This window comes from Brachypodium distachyon, chromosome 5 (genome assembly GCF_000005505.3).
Source record: "Brachypodium distachyon strain Bd21 chromosome 5, Brachypodium_distachyon_v3.0, whole genome shotgun sequence".
In the NCBI taxonomy this organism is placed as follows: domain Eukaryota; kingdom Viridiplantae; phylum Streptophyta; class Magnoliopsida; order Poales; family Poaceae; genus Brachypodium; species Brachypodium distachyon.
Window position 1 is genome coordinate 25,160,590 of NC_016135.3, and position 20,376 is coordinate 25,180,965.

The 20,376-nt window shown below is 46.0% G+C and overlaps 3 protein-coding genes across 3 annotated transcripts; all 3 read right to left on the reverse strand.

The window, feature by feature from the left end:
* Positions 1-1,903: 1,903 nt before the first annotated feature.
* LOC100833539 (uncharacterized protein Os04g0629400) lies at positions 1,904-3,446 on the reverse strand. Its single transcript, XM_014895831.2, has one exon. It carries the CDS (start codon positions 2,441-2,443, stop codon positions 2,069-2,071), a length of 375 nt encoding a protein of 124 aa, XP_014751317.1. The 5' UTR covers positions 2,444-3,446; the 3' UTR covers positions 1,904-2,068.
* Positions 3,447-3,594: 148 nt separating this feature from the next.
* On the reverse strand, positions 3,595-4,955 carry LOC100833847 (thioredoxin-like protein CXXS1). Its single transcript, XM_003580562.4, has 3 exons — positions 4,703-4,955; positions 4,265-4,387; positions 3,595-3,974 (listed from the first exon to the last, which is right to left on the reverse strand). The coding sequence occupies exons 1-3, from the start codon at positions 4,814-4,816 to the stop codon at positions 3,810-3,812; spliced, it is 402 nt and encodes a 133-aa protein (XP_003580610.1). The 5' UTR covers positions 4,817-4,955; the 3' UTR covers positions 3,595-3,809.
* Positions 4,956-5,459: 504 nt separating this feature from the next.
* LOC100834158 (kinesin-like protein KIN-14H) lies at positions 5,460-10,993 on the reverse strand. Its single transcript, XM_003580563.4, has 17 exons — positions 10,562-10,993; positions 10,201-10,434; positions 9,974-10,118; positions 9,539-9,648; positions 9,332-9,451; positions 9,046-9,249; positions 8,718-8,927; positions 8,573-8,647; positions 8,339-8,485; positions 8,091-8,232; positions 7,881-7,990; positions 7,142-7,300; positions 6,847-7,049; positions 6,653-6,734; positions 6,332-6,436; positions 6,137-6,241; positions 5,460-6,050 (listed from the first exon to the last, which is right to left on the reverse strand). Exons 1-17 carry the CDS (start codon positions 10,595-10,597, stop codon positions 5,871-5,873), a joined length of 2,367 nt encoding a protein of 788 aa, XP_003580611.1. The 5' UTR covers positions 10,598-10,993; the 3' UTR covers positions 5,460-5,870.
* Between the last annotated feature and the right edge of the window lie 9,383 nt (positions 10,994-20,376).

A 20,376-nucleotide genomic window follows, 5' to 3' on the forward strand; every position in this document is an offset into this window, starting at 1 on the left:
TGGTTGGGGACGAGACGATCGATCGCTAGGTGTTTGGTTCGGGTTTCTCTGCCTTGTCATTTATTTATTTATCGCGTGCGTGATACTCCTAGATCGTTACAATCAGACAAGAAATCAATTTTCGTTAAGGCCGGGCGGAGAATTCGTGGCAAAAAAATTAGGTATGGGTCAATGGGTGTCAATTTCCGTTAATAAATCTGTCTGTTTCGTGGAAGGAAAATAGAAAAGTTAACGTGATTTAGAGCATCTCTAGTAGATCCAGCAAAAGGCTGCACCGAAACCGTTATTCGGTGTTTAGGCAAAAAAAAAAAACAGTCCGAACAGGTACCCCAAACCGGGCGGCCCGGGAAGCACGTTTCGGTTTACACCAAAGGACCTCCGAAAAGCGGCTTATATGGCGTCCAGAGGGTCGTTTTTGGTTCCAACTCCTCACATTTCGCCGCCCCTCTCCGCCGCGAAAACCCTCCCCCGTCGTCGAAATCCGCCTCTCATCCCCAACTCCGGCGACAAATTCCCACCACCCAAGCCCCCATCTTTCGCAATGGTGCATTCCGGCGGCTCCTCCCGGTTGACACCCCGCGGGCGCGGACTCATCCTCTCCTGCGCCGAAACCCTAGTGACAGGCACGGCCGCGGGGGGGCTGAGGACGACGTGGCAGCACCGCCACCTCAGCACCGACTCCGAGTGGAGGTACCAGGAGTACCACCAGGAAGAAGCCGCGTTGGTGGCGTCGAGGCAGACGTCGCACACATGCCGGGCCAGGAGGACCCGAGTCCTCCAGTGCGGCCGTGCGCCGTCGCTTCTCGTCGCCGAAGGAGGAGGAGGAGGAGGAGTGGCAGACCCGCCGCAAAGAAGGAGGATGCCGAAGACCCCGAGCTCCAACTCGCCATCGCTGAATCGAAGAAGGAGGTCATCATCCGAAAGGATGATGAGTAGGCGGCGAGAAGGACGTGCCGCCGGAGTATAAAATGAGCCGGCGGCGACGATAGGGAAAACATTTTGTTTTTGTTAATTGCTCCTCCACTAACTATCCGTAGTATATTTTGTGTAGATGATGATAAACTCTACTTCTAGTGTGAGATGTGTGATGAATGGTAGTAGATGATGAACTCAATTCACGCGAATCTTTTTTCGAATTCTTCTATTCCGAATTCGGTATCTGTTCTGCCCGACGCAATTAGTAACTGCAGTTTTGGGGATCTTCTAGGGATGCTCTTAGGGATCGTGGGCTGGCTGGTTTGCTTATTGGGCCTAGGAATCGCTGCGCGTGGGCCTGGCCGCATCCCGCAATGGGAAATCCCTTCGTCGCGCTTGGTCAGATCGATTCGTCGTCGCCTTGTCCATAACACGTGCCTCTCTCTCCTTCTTCTCTCGAGCCTGGCGGTGGCGCGGCGCCACGGAATCAGAGAGCGCCGGCCACCAGGAGCAGTGAGGCAGAGCCACCGAGGGAGACTGGGAGAAGGACAACAAGGGAGGTTGGAGGAGGGACGGAGAGACGTGACGGACGGAGTGTTTCTAATAAAGTTCTACATTTGGGTGAAATAGTGGTCTTAACTGGTGTTATTGAAGATTTGAAAAATTTGGAGATTCAGCATGACGAGGTTCTAGTAGGAGCTGAAGGTTTAACTGATTTCGGTGTAAATTACATAAATTTTGATCCGGGACTTCATATTCTAAACTAAATTGAAGGTTTAATTGATCAATTTGCTCCCAATATTACTTGAGTTACTTGCTTGGTTGATTGCCATCAACTAACTGAATCAAACTAGTGAAAACATATGCTGCAGTTCACTCTTCATTTTTGGTATTACAGGATGCACATGAATTTTGTGATTCAACTTCGATCACGAGTTACTCGGCATAAAAATTAACGCTATATCATTGGGGACTTCTCAGTTCCATATATTGCTGAAAAGATATATTCCACTGATCGAAGTTAAATCTCAAATATGAGTGACAGGAGAGATTAAAGGATTGTACAAAAAAAGTCAAAACTAATACGGAGTAGTAGCAGTTAAAAAAAACTTGCAACAAATTCTAAACTTCCAGAAAAACAAACAAACAAAAGTCATGCATTCGAGGAGGGGCCGAGGCCCACGGAGAACGGGCTCGGGGGCGCGAAGTACGGCCCGCTTGCCGGCGGCACGGCGGTGGAAGACGCGGCGGCCCCGGGGAACACGGCCACGGCCGGCTCCGTCAGCGGGTCGGACGGCGGCGCGGTGGTGGTGGTGGCCTGGAGCGGGTTGTCGGCGCCGTAGACGGCGGGGTCCGACGGGCCCGGCAGCTGGCAGCCGGCCGGCCACCGGCAGGCCGGCTGGGCCGCCCTCCGGTCTGCTCCCCACGTCCGACGGGCCAGCCCGAAGCCTAGGACGAGGCCCGCCACGAGGAGCGCCGTCGCGAGGCACAGGAAGATCTTGGTGGCCTTGCCCACGTAGCAACACATTGGAATTGGAAATTGGAAAGCCTTCTCTGAACTCCAAATCTTTCTCTGCAGGCTGCAGCTAGTTCTCTCGCACAACAACTTGCAAGAAACAGCACACGAAGAGAGGACTGAGCTAGGGAGAGAAGGAAGTATGGGAGAATGGAGAGACGGGTCCAGTCCAGAGGAGGGTTTTTGGTGCTGGTGCTAGCTGCTTGTCGGTTTTCAGTGCTCGTGCATGGCTTCACGTGGAAGAGAGAGAGGGCAAGATAGAGCCCTAATTAATCAGCATATCATTATAAAATCTTATACAAATACAGGCCACTTATATAAGGACGGATGGAGTATCTATCTGCACTGCAATTCAGCTCAGCTCAATCAGTCATTAGTAAGTGTAGATGTGCACAACTGAAGTATATATATGTTTGTGTACCGCATTCCCTCTGCATAGATCTCACCTGGCTAGTCCAAGCAAATACGGAGCTCTGTATATATCGTCAGCATTGGGCTTGTTATTATACTAGCCCCTATTAGGACATGGAAAATACTTGCCAGTAGGTAAGGTACTACCAAAAACAAACTCAAAACCTGAACTGTTAAGACAGCAACACATACAAAGGTACTACTTGTTAGTGATGATCTGATGGGACCTGTTCTGCCGACACAGCTAGAGCACGTATATGAGATTGCTTCAGAAAGTATGCAGGGCATGGCATAGTGGAAGTTATGTTGAGACCACTGTGCACCACATTTTGCCAAAAGTTCCTCCAATAATGTCTCACCTTTTCTTCCTCTTTTGCCTTTCTGAGTTGTTGTGTTTATCTTTTTTCCTTTGAATGTAGAATAGTAATCTGGAGCACAGAGAACCATAGATGACTCTAGCCATGTGGCATGCATCTCAATGGCTGGTCACATGTCAGCATTGGGCCACAAAACAAACAGCTTGCAGTTTTGTTCGTTCATTACTCATTCCAAGGTGGTTAGGTACTGTGGGAATCCCATTTGATTCAGATGCAGTTGTACTGACACCAAGATTTTTATACTAACCTAACAAGTTAACACTGTCACCTAGTACTATTATAACCTGGAAAGCCTGTTAAAATGACTAAATTATCAGGGTATATGCACTTTTGCAGCGGTGCAGAAGAGACCACAGCCAGCGTTTCTCAAGTTCATCGTCAGAGAGTGTATTATTATTGATTAAACCCTCACATGTAAAAAAGCAGAGCATCTGTCGGTCAGACTGTCACACACAGAAAACGGTATTAACAGGTAATTGTACTTCCACTAAACTGAACCATGTTTTCAACCCAAAACAGCCATCTAACATCTCAGGTAAGCAAGAGACGATCAGATCAGATTCAGAGTCACACAGCCGACAGGTAGCCCATTACTGGATCACTATATCAGGAGGAGTTGCCTGTGACTCGGCAGAGGAGTCCACCATCTTCCTCACCTCGTCTGGGTTGGCGCCGACGATCTTCTTCACCACCTCCTTGCCCTTGATCAGGAAGAACGTCGGCATGGCCTTCACTCCAAGCTTGGAAGAAACGCCCTGCATTTTAAAAGCTTAGCTTAATTAGGCCAGACATCTTCAGGTCCAGAACAGTTCTACTAACTTAACCAACGGAGCAAATTTGTTTGTTTTTTATGTTTTGGGAAGATGAGTGTCACATTATTTTTCTGGGATAAGGTGAAACGTCACATCAATTTTTTGCGTTAACTTATGAACTATGCCCCTCTCTCTGTCTCTCTGAAGAAATTTGCAGGCATGGGAACTGTCCTGAAGTGTATAAAACAACAAAACAATGATAAGACTGGGCGAATTGGGGGATGATTAATGACCTGCACATCGTCGACATCCACAAAGAGGAACAGTATCTCGGGGTGGGTCTGGGCGAGCTCCTCGAACTTGTAGTTCATGGACAGGGACGTCACGCACCAGGATGCCCCGAAGTGAGCAACGACCTGCACAACAAGGACACAGATAATGTGACCAATTACAATTCAGACACACAAACAGAAGGAAGATCAGGAAGAAGCATGCCATGGATTTACACAAAGCGATCCATCACAGTAAACAGAAGCAATGGTGTTAACTATCCTGCAAACTAAGCTCCAGTTCTAACGCGATTTTGAGGATCCATGGCGTGAAAACTGAAAAATCATCCGGTCTTGGAGAATTGAACGGAGCATCAACAAGAAGGGAAGAACTAGGCCGAAAACCCTAAATTCGTCGGAGGTGGGGGGAGAACAGAAAAGGAGAGGCAAAGGGAAACCCACGGCGCGGCCTTCTTTGCTGGCCTGGTCGGTGAAGAGCTCCCAAGCCTCGTCCTTGTCCACCTTGACGACCTTGGAGCCGCCCACCTCCCGCGGCTGCTGGATCTCCACGTCCATTTCAGCCAACCTCCTTCTCCTTCTCTTGTTCTTGACGGTCTCCCCTCCTCCACCTTGGCCAGTTCACCAGCAACAGCAAGGAAAAGAAGGAAGAAGAATTCACAGCGAAAATGGCAACCCACTCCTCGTGACCTCAACGCATAAGATAAGCATAGGATTATATTCCTGCGGGCCCGTGGGGCCCACCTTATTTTGGCTGCTTCTATTTTATTTTATTTATTTATTTTTGTTGTTGCTGGAACCAGGACCCTCTATGCAGGCCATAGAGCTCACTCACACCAGCCACACACGCGCACACAAGATACAATGACGTAAGGTAACTCCCTCACAAAAAGGGAAAAATGCATAAGATATCGATAGATATGTTTTGTCTCCTCGAGGGAAAAAGGAATGCTTATCAGATGAGAACTCGCTTTAAAGCTAGTAGCGTATCATGCTCGAAAGCTTGAGCTGGTCAAATAGCAGAAGAGGACGGAGCGCTTCACGGATCCACGTCACGGGACACTTGCGAAACTCTATATATCTTCTGGAGATCAGCAACGTGTGCTGGCCTGAAAATGTCGTTCTGGCTTCCTCTGATGAATCGGATAACAATGATTCGACAATTGCACAATCAGGTGCAAGACCAGATGGCACCACCAGATTACGTGCACTGCACCGTATGAGCATATGATGTAATATCAGCAGCAGCAGCTGAAGAAGATACACTCGTTTGGTTCTGCTTCTTCCTTTTCTCCGAGAAGAATACAGTTAAACATTATTACTCCAATCAGCTACAACAAAAAAAATGATTCAAACAACCGGGGCAGGAATCATCCATATCCAGGCTTTATATCTCTCTGCCTCTCTATTCTCCTGCTCACAGCCAACATCCCCGGCGCTTGCATATGCATATCTCTCTCCGATCTCTCCCTACTTACTGTACATGTTGCTAAGAAGAGGCACCAGCCGCGCAATCGTCGTCAGCTTTGTGTGGCCAAGTGAGCCAATGAAAGCTAACTCATTTATGTTATCATCACACGTTATGGCAAGGGCCATTTGTGGAATGGAACTTTCACCCGTAGCTCAGCCTGGAATCAAAGGATCGGGCCTGTGTGTGCCGTCTTGGTACCCCGATCTCGCAGGCGTTCACCCTCGAGGCAAACCGCAGAGAACAGATCGTCTCCCCCACTGACGATGCCTCTGGCGAGATGTTGACGAACATGAGCGTCTTCGAGTCTCCGCCGAGGCAAGGCTGCAGTGTGTAAAGCTGATGTAAGATTTTTTGTTTGATGTGTAGACGGGAGATCGAAGAGTTTATGTGGTGGGTTACTGAATTACCTGCAAGAGGTATGTAAGTTTCGAGTTCCTGAAGGGCACATGGTCATCGTTTTTCGCGATTGCAAAGATGACATCGCTAAGGGCTGACAGGCTTTTATTGATTGCCTAAAACAACAGGGAACACGACGAATAAATACATGGCATTATAAAAAAAAAACCAAGAACATGGTAAATCTGTCATGAGGAAGTACTCACCTGAGTTTCTTTCAAGCGATCACCCGTTGAACCACTTTTAGCAAGACGCTCACTCCCAGCTAAATCAATCAAGTTAAGGACACCTTGTACTTGTTGGCCGGTACTCTGCAATTGGATCAAAAGGAAACATATATTCTCAAATCCCAATATCTGTGTTCACTTAGCACATAAAAACTACATAAAAAGGGAAAGTACAGAATTCTAAATAGAAATGGCAAATATAATGTTCTATAATACAAAATGACGGCTACTACTGGTATGATAATTTTGTAAAGTTTGACGATGGGCTTCTTATGTTCAAAGCTGAGAGAAATGACTTACCTCATTTGATCCAAATATCTTTAGAGTGAACACAAAATGGCTCCGAGAAGATTGCTCATTCATTTGGGTCTTACCGACAGACCTGGTTAAACGGGGTGCACAAAATCAGATCCAATAGATACGTCTATAGCGCAATTTATTTTGTTTAGCAAGAAAATATATTTTTTAGTCAATATACTCTCAACAAGGATCACCTGCTATGGGATGCTTTCTCTAGAAGAGACGTCACATCAGCAGTACTGAAAACATCAGCAATTGTAAGTTCGGAGACTGTTGTGTTTCCATGTGCATCGTGCTTTATTGTATATTGTTTGCTTGCAGACATCTCCACATTGTTGGAGCGGCCTGGTGCTAACAAGTCACGGATTGTCTCATTATATATTTCTAACATTGATGCCTGTGTATAGAATTAAATATTAGTTGTATTAGTAACAATATGAATAATACATCATTTGAGAAACTAGATTACAATGAAATGCCGGGACTAACCTGCATACAATATTTCCATCCTTGAGATTCTAGAGATTGGCTAGTCTTGAAAATTTGCTCCAAAGAACGAGGTATAATGCCTTTCTGATCACGGCCTGGTTTACCCATCATTGTATAAGTTTTACCAGACCCAGTTTGCCCATATGCAAATATGCATACCTGTACCACACGAAGATAAATTAAGCATAACAACTACTACAAAACTGAAATAAACTAACAGTTGCACTGGCACATACACCAAAAGGGTATAATGATCTATAAATAAGCTAAATGCTACAGGATGACAGGGGCATGGATGATTAGATGTGCACGATCAGACAATCATTTTTTAGCACACACAAAAGAACAAGAATTGTCATTTTCTAAAAAGATGTGCTTTGTAATGATTATAATTATATTGTAGTTGGTATGTGTGGTGTTGTAGGGTACAAACAATTCAGCACGTTAGTAAATTAGTTAAATAGCATCTATTACTGCTTTCAAGGAGCAAAGATATATCTGGAGTATACCGATTTACTAAAGGGTAATAGTTCTATACATATGCTACTGTCAAATTACTAAAATCAATATGAGTGGCACTTCCAATAAAGAAAATGCGTCGGTTTTATCTCCAAAATTTATTACTCCCTCTGATCCTAAATTCTTGACTCAAATTTGCCCAAATATGGATGTATCTATTCTTAAAAAGCGTCTAGATACATGTAATATTTCGACAACAATTTAGGATCGGAGGGAGTACCTTATATCCATCAAGTGCACTTTGAACTAGCTGTGACATTTCCACAAACACGTCTTCTTGCGAAGCACCATGATTGAAAACCTTGTCATATGAGAAAGAAACTTTCTGACCTACAAATTGCAAAACAAACCAGCATAATGTCTCATTAGATTCAATGCTAGAAACTAATTGAGTAATAACCAAGAAAAGCTGTAAAGAAGCACAATTCACCTTGGTTCATTAAATCAATACCACGTCCAGCATTTTCCACTGATGTTGGATACGAAATCATGGCTTCGTCCTGACTATTAGAATCACCATCAGACAGAAGTGGCCGAACCCTACAAAATACTCTGATATTCCCTTTTAGTTCCTGCAAATAGGAGCTCAATCAATACCAAGATGGATTAAATTATTATTCCTTTCAGAAATGGATTAAATTCTTCAAGGGAGAACCGATACTGTTCTATAAGCATTACCAGAATGGTATTGTGAAGTTTCTTTCGTAGCTTGTCGGCTTCAATAATTTTGAACTCTGCATACGCCAAACGCTCTTCAAGATCTTTTATTTTCTCCTTCTGTGCTTCATATCCTGTCATCGCCTCAATTGCAGTCACATCAGCATGCTGCATCAGTAAATAACAATATCAAACTTCAAGGAATGTTACAATATACTACAAAAATCTTGTGTTGCAAAAATATGGTTTTCTAACCTTCAGCTTCTCAGTTGCAACTGCAAGCTGCTTCTGCAATGTCTGAATCTGTTCTTGCTGTGAATTGCATGTTTCCTGAGCACAAGCATAATGATAAGGCAAGTAGCCACAATAGAATTAACCAAATGAATGTGAGAGCACAAACCTCAAAGGCTAGCACTTTAACGCGCAAAACTTCACATTCTTTTGAAGACTTTCCAGCCTGTTCGCTGTAAATAGCAAGTTCTGCACTCAAGCTATTTAGTTGAGCAACTGATTGATCACGGTCATCTCTAACTTGCTGCAACTCAGTCCTGAGACACTCAACTTCTTTTCTAAGATCCTCTTTCACTCTAATTGCTTCTTTCTGAGAAGTCTGAAAGAGTTTGAAAATTGCATAAATAACAAACGAAAATTAGAATGCGAAATATACATGTGAAGAAAAGATAACTGAGAATATCAACTACAGTTTTTAAGTCACAAACAAAACTCACCATTGAAGAATCCAACTGGTTCTTCATTGAGTTGTTAGTTTCTTTTAGATTAGTCATGGCTTCCATCATTGCACTCTTCTCTTTTTGCAGTTTTGAAATAATCTCGCCATTCTTTGTGGTATCAGCTTGAAGATTGCTGTTGTATTGCTGCAAGCTAGTGTTGTATTCTAGAAGCCTTTTGTTCGTGTCTTGGACCATTTTTAACTAGTTCACATGTTATAAAATTATTAGCAAAGATATCTCATCACACAAACTCATGCAAAGACATAACAGTTTGAACCTCTACCTGCTCACTAAACCGTTTAGCCTCATGAGTGACTCTTTCGAGGTCAACCGTCAGTACATCCCGTGAAGCCTCAGCTGATTCCCTTTCATGTCTTTCCTTCTCATAAGACTCTACAGCAATCTGCCAGATTGAATTTTGAGACATTAAAGCTGTGCTTCAAGTCTATAACACACCAAGGACAAATAATAGCATGGCAAAAATTCAGACCAACTTGTCGGCCATCTCTTTGTCCAAGCTCTCCTCCAGCGAGGCACACCGTCTTATCATGTCTGAGTTTGTAGCATTCAGCTCTTCAATCGCAGAACTGAGCTGCATTTCTGCAAGACAAACCAACGAAACTTAAATTGTTAGAGAAACTTAGACTATCAATAGTTTAACACCACCAAATGAGATCAAACAGTAAGAATGCACTAAAAATGGCTCGCTTTTACCCTCTAAAACATCAAACAAACGCAAAAGGGGGCAGCAGAATCATTAGAATACTTGTTAAAAAAAAAGAATCACTGGAATACAGGACGGAACTGTCGCAGTCAATATTTCAGTACCACGAGATAATAAATTGATGGCAAACAGTACGCATGTGCTAGTTCTACTCTCAACGAGATCAAACAAAACACAAACGTGAGCATTAGAATTCATTACCGAACTCTGCATGCCTTGTATTCTCTGCATCAATCGACCCCCTTAGCTTCTCCTGCTCGGCCAAGTAGCCGTCCTCCAGCTCCACGTACCACCGGATGCAGGCTCTCAGCCTCTTGATGTACTCACTCATCTGCTCCGTTCTCCCCTGCACAAATCCAACTAATTCAAGAAACCCCATTCGAAATTTGCGACAAAATCAAGACAGAGAAATCAGAAAAAGAACCCACCTTGTAGTCGTTCTTGGACTTCCCCTTCATCTTTTCATTAAGAAGCCGCTCCACATCCTCCCTGCCGCTGAACTCAACCGCAGGCGCGGTCGGCACCTCCCCGACGCTGCCACCTTCCGACGGCGCCATTGCCGGCTCGCCGTTCACCCCGTCGTTGTTGATTGCCGACAGCACGTTGCGGCGCGGCGCCACCTTGAACCCCATCCCCCGCCGCACGTTCCCCAAGTTCTCCTTCTGCACCACCACCACCACGACATTACAAATCGCAACAAACCAGCAAACAAACACCCCAAGGGCCTACCCCAGAAACTCAAGAAATCTACGGCAGAGAGAAAAAACAAAACAAAGAAATTGAACTCACCGGGTAAGGGCTGCGCGGCGTGAGGGAAGACGCCATGGGCGGAGGGTGGGGGGATTATTACTAGTGGGGGATTAGGGGGCTAATAGTCAGTCAGTCAGTCAGTCAGTCAGTGTTCGGTCGATCTCTCCTCAGCGGTGGTGGTGGTGGTGGTTGGTGGTGAGGGGGAAAGGGGAGCTTTCTTGGGACGGGGTGGAGTGAACTCGAAGGCAGAAGAATCAATCTCTCGTGGGACGGCGTGGCTTGGAAGCGCCGCCGACAAAACCGCGCAATCTGGATCGAGGCTAAACGGCGAGCTCGCTCGGAGCAATCCCACACGCCAGGGATTACTTCGATTTCTCGCGGCCGTGTGCTCGGATCTGAGCGAGAAGCCCGATAAGCTCGGAGAAGGAAGGGGGGAGGCAGAAAGGGACGAGGCGGCGGAGCTATTTCGAAATATTTTGAACGGCTCTGGGTTTATCACCCGGCTCAGGGTCATCAAATCAAAGGGTACCCTTCTGAGCCTGCCAGGCCCACCATATTTACGAGGCTGCCACTTGGGGCAGCCTAGGCCCACGGCCGGCGAAGCGCGCCGGCTTCGCGTCATCCCGTTGGAACTTGGAAGCGGCTCGCCGGCATGCGGGGCCCTGTGGCGGTCTCGTAGTTTGCTGGACCTGGCAAGGGGTAGTTTGGGCATTTCTCCATATCGGTTGAACGGTCAACCTCTCCTCGGAGTGGGCTTCGAGATGGGCCATGGGCCGAGACAAACATGCTGCGACGTTGCTCTCCGGCTTGTTCGTTCGTCTTTTTTGGTGAAAGAAGAAGAAGACAGAGAAGTCAGCAGAGTGGAAGAGATCAGAGACGAGGAGAGTTGCCGCGTCTTGTCGGCTGCACGACGACGGCGATGTGATGCTTAATCACTGGCTTAGTTAATGTGCTAATCGCTGATTATAGCATTTCCTTCCTGTCTTGTCGATCGCTTTGCTTTGCTGGTTTAAGCTAATGGGCTGGGCGCCCTTGCGTAGCAGTGCCTCTCCTTTTGGCTGGTTGCGTGGTTGGTTGCAGATTAATGATCGGTTTTGGAAGATTGGAATCTTGGACGATGTACAATCTTAGTGAAAATGTCGGTGTAGTTTTGGGTTTGTGCATGCATCAGTTGTTTGACATGGGAATAATGCCCTTTCAATGCTAACACGAATCACTTGCGTAAGATTGTACTCTTTGAAAGTGTCCAGGTTTGCTGACATGTTAGCGTGGTTTTTAGTTTGTAGTTTGGACATGTTTGTTTGCAGACCATGTATTGTTTTTTGTGTACTTTTTAGTTTATTGAATGTTCGTGTAGTGAAGAAGTGATGTTGCTCTGTTTCTTCGTTAAAGGAAGGAGTTTTTACTGATCTCAATGTCACATGATTTTATCCCCGGCCTTTGAATAAGGACACACACAACAAACAAAAACGTCACGGATAACAGGAATTTACATGGTAGCAATGAAAATGACAAGGAATGAAAACTTTAAGTTTGCACCTATCCGAAGTCTTCCATGCAGAGTAAACTAGTCCTAAACAAATCTCCCCAGCTAGGCCTGAACAAAAAGATCGAAGTTCGATAATCTTATTGAACGTTCGCTAACTCAGTTCGTTAAGGGATCGGTTCGTTAACTAAAAAACCAAACAGGACTTTCTTTTCAGATCGTTAAGCTTAACGATCTTGTGAGATCGAGATAGGCAATCAGAGGGGGGTGAATGATTGCGCGGAAGCAAATTAAAACTTTTTCCGAAAGTTCAAACCCAAAATCACCTTTCTGTCCGTGATAGTAAAACAGCCGTAACTTTTGATTGTATGAACCAAAAAATACGTATGAGTATGCAAAAGAAAGATATTGAAATTATCTAACCAACGCAACAAGAATCAGCTCAATTGGACTTACCAATCAAAAGATACGATCAAATCAGTAACAGTTGACAGAAAGTTACGAGAATTAATTTATAATCGATTTCGAGGAATAACAAGAAAGATGAAGTAATCGCGATCTTCCTTGATCTCGTGGTAAATCTGCAGAAAAGTATTATGAACTTGTGATAACCTGCAGCAAAGTGTTAGAAAGATCTAGCACGAAGAATCCACGAAGATCCGAGAAGAACAGAGATGACACCGCCAACGAATCTCTTTATTGCAACGATGTCGATCGATTATAAAAGATGCAACCATGCATCCAAAAACTCTGTAAGAATTGATCTAGATCCAAAGCTCCGAGTTCCTTCACGTCCTTTCTGAAACCCTAGCTACGACGTCCTCTATTTATAAGGGAAATTCGCGACCCTAAACCGAGTCCGAGTCCAACACGAACTCTTCTGTCCCGGTCGTTATTCTGTCCGTGGGGCCCACAGACGACCTCGGATTGAGACGACTCCAAAAACAAAGTTGTTTATCTTGACCACGCGGACAACTTTCATGTGGACCACTTTTTCATAAGATGTCATCTTGATGATGCTACTGTTTAATCTTTAAACAGCTCTCATCCAGCCACGGCTGGACTTACATATCTTCACGTCGATGCCACTCCATGCCATCGACTCTTTTTGTGATGTCTTCAAAACTCGACCATCACGTATCGAATATCTCCAATACCGTACATATCCGGTATAAACAACGTACGACAAACCGGTGCTCTCCCGGATCATCGTAGCCTTCACCTCCATTGTTCCTTCGCACGAACGTCCCACATGACCTTGATCCTCGACCTCATCTTCTTCCAAGTTTCGTCCCTTGATCCCGTCATCGACCACGTTTCTCTAGCTCCGGCAACACCTGAAAGCAAACACACAAATAACCAGTACGAGCACAAGTCCACGACTTGACTCAGGATAAGTTTCACACAACCCACGCCATGTTTTCACATAAAAAACTAATGGATCAGCACATCACTAGCAAAGCACTAAGTCCAAACAAAATACATGTCATCACATAAATATCCATATTATCCAAAGTTCCTGGCAGAACAAATGAAGCCCTCATCATTTGATCTTTTGCGTCAACCTTCTGTAGAACGGACCAAGCATCCAACCAATGACATAGTCAGTACACTAAGTTAGTGAGATCACTGAGAAGTACATTCTGAAAGCACATATTATTTCTAGCCTTCCAAATAGACCAACATAAAGCAGAAGTTCCAACAGTTAAAGCATATCTACATTTAACAGGGAACGAATTTAACCAAGTATGAATTGTTGAGATAGAAGTAGGCGAGGAAGTTAAACCAAAAGTACATCCTACAACTCTCCAAGCAAATCTAGCTATAGGACAAGAAAGAAAGAAATGATCTATGGTCTCATCATTCCCACAAAAGACACATTCCTTTGGACCTTTCCACCCCGTATGCATTAAATTATCTCTAGTAAGAATACTTTTTTTCTCAACCAACCACATAAAAACCTTAATCTTAAGTGGCAAGTGAAGTTTCCAGAAGTATTTGAAAGGGAATCAATTTGTTTAGTTATCAACACATTATAAAAAGATTTAACAGAAAACTGACCATTTTTTTCAAACAACCAACGACTGCTATCCGCCTGATTAGTTAAAATTACACTAGAACACAACACTTTGAGATCCTCCCATAACTGGAATGTCTCAGGAGTGAAATTTCTACGAAAAGTCATAGATTGACACCTCCCTGGGAAAGCATCAGCTACAGTAATACCTTTATTCAAAGAAATATTAAACAGCTTATGAAACTAAACACTGAGATGTTCATCTCCTAACCACAAATCCTCCCAAAAAAGTATATTCTTACCATTACCTACTACTTTCCTACTAAACTGGTTATATAAATTCTTAACCTGCATAAGACCATGCCAAAAATGTGATTGACCAGCTTTACTTTCACATTAACTTAGAGTATCATTACTTAAATATTTAGCTCTGAGCATTTGCTGCCATAAGCCATTCTCATGTTCAAGTCTCCATAACCACTTACCAAGATAGCACACATTTTTAATAGTAAGATCAACTACACCAAAACCCCTTTGATCTTTGGGTTGGCAGATCATTGGCCAATTCACTAGGCGGTACTTCTTAACACTTTCATCCTCTTGCCAAAGCAGCCTAGCTCTAAAATTATCAATTCTTTTCTTACCCCCCCACAAGAAGTAAATACAAGAACATCATGTAAGAAAGGACATGACTAAGACTAGAATTCAGAAGGACCAATCTCCCCCCTAAAGATAGAAGTTTCCCTTTCCAGCAACTTAGCTTATGTTCTACTTTATCCTCGGTAGTTTTCCAATCAACATTACTTAAAAGTCCTAGTATGAACTGGTACACCTAAGTATTTCATTGGCATAGAGCCTATCTTACAGGTAAAGATCTGGCCTAGTGCCAAGCTATTCTCTATGGCATCTCCAAAACAGAATATTTCACTTTTATAAAAGTTAATCTTAAGACCAGTTAAGTGTTCAAATAAACAGAGAAGAAATTTAAGATTCCTTGCCCCATGCAGATCACCATCAAAAAGGAAGATGGTGTCGTCTGCATATTGCAGCATAGTTAAACCCCCTTCCAGCAATTGAGGGACCAAACTAGTAATAAGATTTTGATTTTGAGCCCTCTTAAGTAAAACATTCAAAACATCTACAATAAGATTGAATAAAATTGGGGACAGGGGATCTCCTTGCCAAAGCCCCTTCCTGGTTTTGAAATAAGGACCAAGCATATCATTAACGGTAATCCCTACACTACCTCCCTTAACTATCTGCATAACCATTTTAGTAAATTGCAAGGGGAAACCTTTCATGTCTAAAACTTTCTCAAGGCATGACCAATTAACTTGTCATATACCTTTTCGAAGTCAACCTTAAATAGAACAACACTACTCTTACTTTCATGAATTTCATGTAGAGTTTCATGCAGCAGGACCATATCATCTAAGATGTACCTACCTTTAATAAAAGCATACTGAACAGGATCTACAGCTTTATCAGCTACCAACATTGCTCTATTATTTAGAACTTTAGTAAAAATCTTAAGCAAGGTGTTAGATAAACAAATAGGCCTATACATCTGAATCTTATCAGCCCCCTCACCTTTGGGCAGCAAAGTAATGTTATCATAATTAAATCTATCAATATTTAATCTACCAGCATAGAACAATTTAAACAAATGGAATAAATCAGCACACACACTAGAGCCCAAAATTTTTGATAAAATTCTATAGGAAAACCATCAGGTCCAGGAGCTCTATTTCTTCTCATAGAAAAAACAGCTCCCTTGATTTCATCTAAACTGAACTCAGCAGCTAACATCTGTCTATCATTATCATCTAGAACATTATTAACCGGTATATCCAAGTACAAAGAAAGAGAATCATTAGGGCCAAACAACTTTTTATAAAAGTTATTTCTCTTTTGTTCTGTTATTTCCAATCTTTATAGCGTTGTTTAATTTTTGATATATTTTGTTTGCTACCAAAATTTATCCCAAGCAAATAAGTAATGCCCAAAAATTTAGATCAACATGCCATCTATTATCTTAACGAGTTTTTAACGAGCGCTAGCGAGCTCTTAACGAACCGAACCGAACAATGGTCTCAGATCATTACGATAACGATCTTAACGATCCGAGCTCTTAACGAACCGAGCTTAACGAACCGAGCGTGCTCGTTAGCCAGCCCTAACCCCAGCTAAAGGCATGCAACTTTAGCCATAGCCGTAACTCTAGACGTATACCTACCCTCCTCCACCTTGAGAAGCGTAGTACACAGATCAGGATTCAGGAATGCCGTATGCGTCTCCTTGTGTTCACTGGCTAGTTAATGTGCTAATCCCTGATTAAATCGTTAATTTATACTTTCTCCGTTTCATAATTCTTGTCTCAAATTTGTTTAAATATGGATGTATCTATTCCAAAAAAGCGTCTAGATACATTTAATATTTCGACAAGAATTATGAAACGGAGGTACGAAGGTACTCACTCCGTTTCATAATTCTTATCTCAAATTTGCGCCAAAATGGATGCATCTATTCTTAAAAAATGTCTACATACATGTAAAATTTCAACAAGAATTATGAAACGGAGGGAGTAGTACTGTATATGCCTTGTCGCTTTGCTAGGAAAGCTAATAATGGCCTTGCGTAGGTAGTGCCTGATCTCCTTTCGTTGGTTGGTTTCTAAAGACGTGTGAGTTTTCATTGAAATGCTAGCGCAGTCTTCTGTTGGCAGATCATATTCGGAATCGCTTTGAAAAGAGAATGGTTGGAGGTTGATCCAGAAACCTCACGGACTTTAATGATTCTTATTGAAGACGACCTATTTTTCCCCGGATGGCATGGTTGTACTGTTTACGAGTTGGAAAATATAGTCTCCCTGGTCGAAGATGACATCTCGCTCCTATATCTGCGAGACTGTGTGATCTGACTGACGGCCGGCCATCTAACTTTCGACGCTCTTTAAGTTGGTGATGATCGAGAGGGGCATCGTGTTAATTAACATATCGTTTTCGATTGGTCCGGTGGTGTGCGGTTCGTGGCTAAGTTTCCCCAAATGATGGCTTTGTTGGCTTTGGCGGGAGATAATCATCCGGATTAGAGTGGGCGCATGCATGAGTGTGCGTGTGTGCCCACGTACTGATGTATATATGCCTGCCCTGCACACGAAGCTACTGCTACGACTACTACAATTGTCTTCCTTGCACTTTACGTAGCGGACGGCATGATAGCAATCATTGCATGCATGATGGTAGTATATAGGCCATGGCTCACTAATTCCGGGATGATTAGCAGACTTGATTAATTAGCCAGGTACTATTTTGAAAATGCAATGGTTTAATTGGTTGGTGCCAGATAACTTTGTTTTTCCGAACTGTTCCTGTCAGCCGTGTGTTTCTGCGTTTCTCAGGTACCGGCCGTGCCGACGAGAAATGTTTTTGGTTGTTTCGTAATTCTTGTCTCAAATTTGTCTAAAAATGAATGTATTTATTTCTAAAGAACGTCCGGATACAGTAACGACAGTTGTGCATGCATGGGCGCATGAATGTCAAAGAAGTCCAAAAAGGACCGATGAGTATGCACCACCTCGTCACCAGAAAAAACGTTACGGACTAGTAACACGCGAGACGGCGAGAGAGAAGAAGAAAACAGAAGATCAGGAGAATATGGCGTGGGTTCGGTTTCAGCATCCCAAGGCACCGAATGGGATGGATGAAGGAATTGAAGGAAGGAATGGAACGAGCCGTACCGTCGGCAATTTCAATCGAGGGTACCGCCGGCGTAGGCTCGCGGGTCACTGACTCATCGGCGCGCTGCAGTGCTAGGGCGGTCGGTCGTCGCGGGTGACGGCGACAGGGGCGAGCTCTCAGCCTCTCGCACTGTCACATGGCACCAAACCCTGTCGCGGCCCAACCGCACGCTGGAGGAGAGAAAAGAGCCCACGCGGATGCACCGCGATCCGCCCCGCCTGTGGGGATGGATCGAGCGAGCCAGGCATGTGCGTGCCGAAGGCGACCGCGCAACCGACCGGCAGGCGATGTGCGGTTGTGTGTGTGTCTGGTGCGCGATTCCACGGGGAGAGGAGCTTCTCTGGCTCGCTGCCGTTTTCCGGACGGACGGATCGAGAGATAGGTAGGTCGGCCCGGCCGGCCACCTCTTTTCTTTCTTTGCGTTCGGTTCCGTTTCTGAGGAACCCCGCGGGTGGCTCGACACGTACGTTTTGCCCTCATCGGGCGTCGGCAGTCGGCAGTCGGCACCGGAAAACAACGACGTGTTGCGCTGCCCTGCAGGCCTGCAGCGCCGGAGATACAGGAGATACAGGAACGTTTTTCCAAACGTCTGTGTCTTCATTTTACTCCGTATTTTGTTGCTCAGTGCCGAGGTGGGCTATGTTTTAGGCCCTGTTTGTCTGGCTTCAGCTTCAGTTTTTAGTGCTTCTAGCAGAGATAGAGATAGGTGCTTCTCAGTTAGAAACACCAAAATCATGTCCGGAGATACTTCTCAGCTTTATGTGTAAACGGGAGAAGTGCTTTTGAGATTGCTAAAAGCACCAAAATCTGAAATAGAAACCCAAACAAACAGGACCTTAGAGCATCTTCAGCCGCGCCCCCCATTTGGTGTCCGGCGCAGCCGTTTTTAGGCCCTTCGGGGGGCACCGGTGGTTTTTTTCAGGATTCCGCCGTGACCCAGCCACACCCCCAATAAGAACCCCACAAAATTTGAAAATAGACAAATTTCAACTAAATTGGCGGAAGTAGGCGAAATTTAACTAAACATAAAGTTTTTCATTATATTTACATAATTTTAAAAAACTAAACATAAACCGGCCGCCTAGTGGTCGAGCTCGCTGAAGTAGGCGAGGTACGCCTCGTCGGAATCGTCGGAGTTGATTTCGATCGGCTCCGTCTTGACCTCCGGCGCCGGCCTCTTCCCCGCCTTCTTCTTCTCGGCGGCCTCCCTCTCCGCCTCCTTGGCGCTCCACGCCGCCGCCTCCTCGTCCGTCATGGCGATGCCGAGGTGTCTTGCCTCCTCGGCCTCGCACTCGTTGGCGCGTTCCGCCGCCGTCAGCCCCGGAAACTCCTCGGGGTCGCCGTCCTGCCGCAATTCGAGCGCCGGGCGCTCGTACTCCGGCGCCGGCGCCCACTGCGGCTCCGGCTTTGGCCGGACTAGGGGGAAGATGCCCCCGGCTCCTCCTTGATGCGTAGCACCGGCGAGGAGGCGCTGCGGGAAGATGCCGTACCGGGGGAGTGGGAGGCGCCGTACCCGTACCGGTGCCGTCCTCCCGGAGGTGGTGGGGGCATCTCCAGGCGGGGGTGATCGCCGGCGGCGATGTGCGCTAGCACCGCCGCCATGCTGCGCCCTCTCCAGAACCGCCGCCGGGCGTCGATGTTGAATGGACCCGGCGGCGGGCGCTCGCCTGGGCCCTCGTACCGGGCGAGGTCGACGGCGGGGCGGTCGGCGAAGAACGCCGCCCAATTGACCCCGGTGGCGCGGTTCCACCCGGGGTCTTCGCGCTCCGCCGTTGTAGCCGAGCCACCAATGGGCGTTGATGGCGGCGGTCCGGGCACGGCCCGTTGGCACCGGCGGCGTCGGGATGCCGCCGATGCCGAGCGTCCAGTGCCCCGGCAGCCGGCAATCGGGCGGCACCGGGTACTCGTGCTCGTGGAGGGCCTCGGCCTCCTCGAGCGTGAGCGTCGTCCGGCGCCACGACTCGTCGCCGACAGCCATGGTGATCGTCGGCGCGGGAGGGTTTAGGGCGAGAGAGAGGGTTAGGGTTTGGGCGAGGAGAGGAGGCGCCAAGAGGAGAATGCCGACTGGTCGCCGGTGTACGCCCCTTTTTATATCGCCGGAATGCGATAAACGCGGCCGGGTGGCGACCGGCGGGCGACCGCCATTAATTTCCACTCGGGAGCCGGTGCGGCCGATTAATTGGTCGCTGACAAGGCAGGCCCGCCGCGATAACCCGTTGCGCCGGCGCCCCCGCTCGCCCCCCTCGTGGGCTGGGTTCAGCCTTGCTGTGCCGGATAACTTTTTGGGCTGCGCCGGATGAAAAAACAAATTGGGGAGGCCGGCTGGGTTGGTTTTTGGGCGCCGGCGCCCCCCAAGCCCGTTTAGGGGGCCTTTAGGGGGGCCGAGTGGAGATGCTCTTAGAGCATGTCCAGCAGGGACCCTAAACAAGTCCCCTACTCCAAATTTAGGGGTTTGAGGCAAAAAAACCCTTCTCCACCAGGCCCCATAAACAGTCCCCCAAAAATTTTAGAGCCCCTAAATCTTGCTCCCAGCCCCCAGTCCCACGGGCCAAGTAGGGCCCCCCTACTCTCCAACTTCCCCAGATTCTTCTTCCCCACGCGCGAGTTCTTC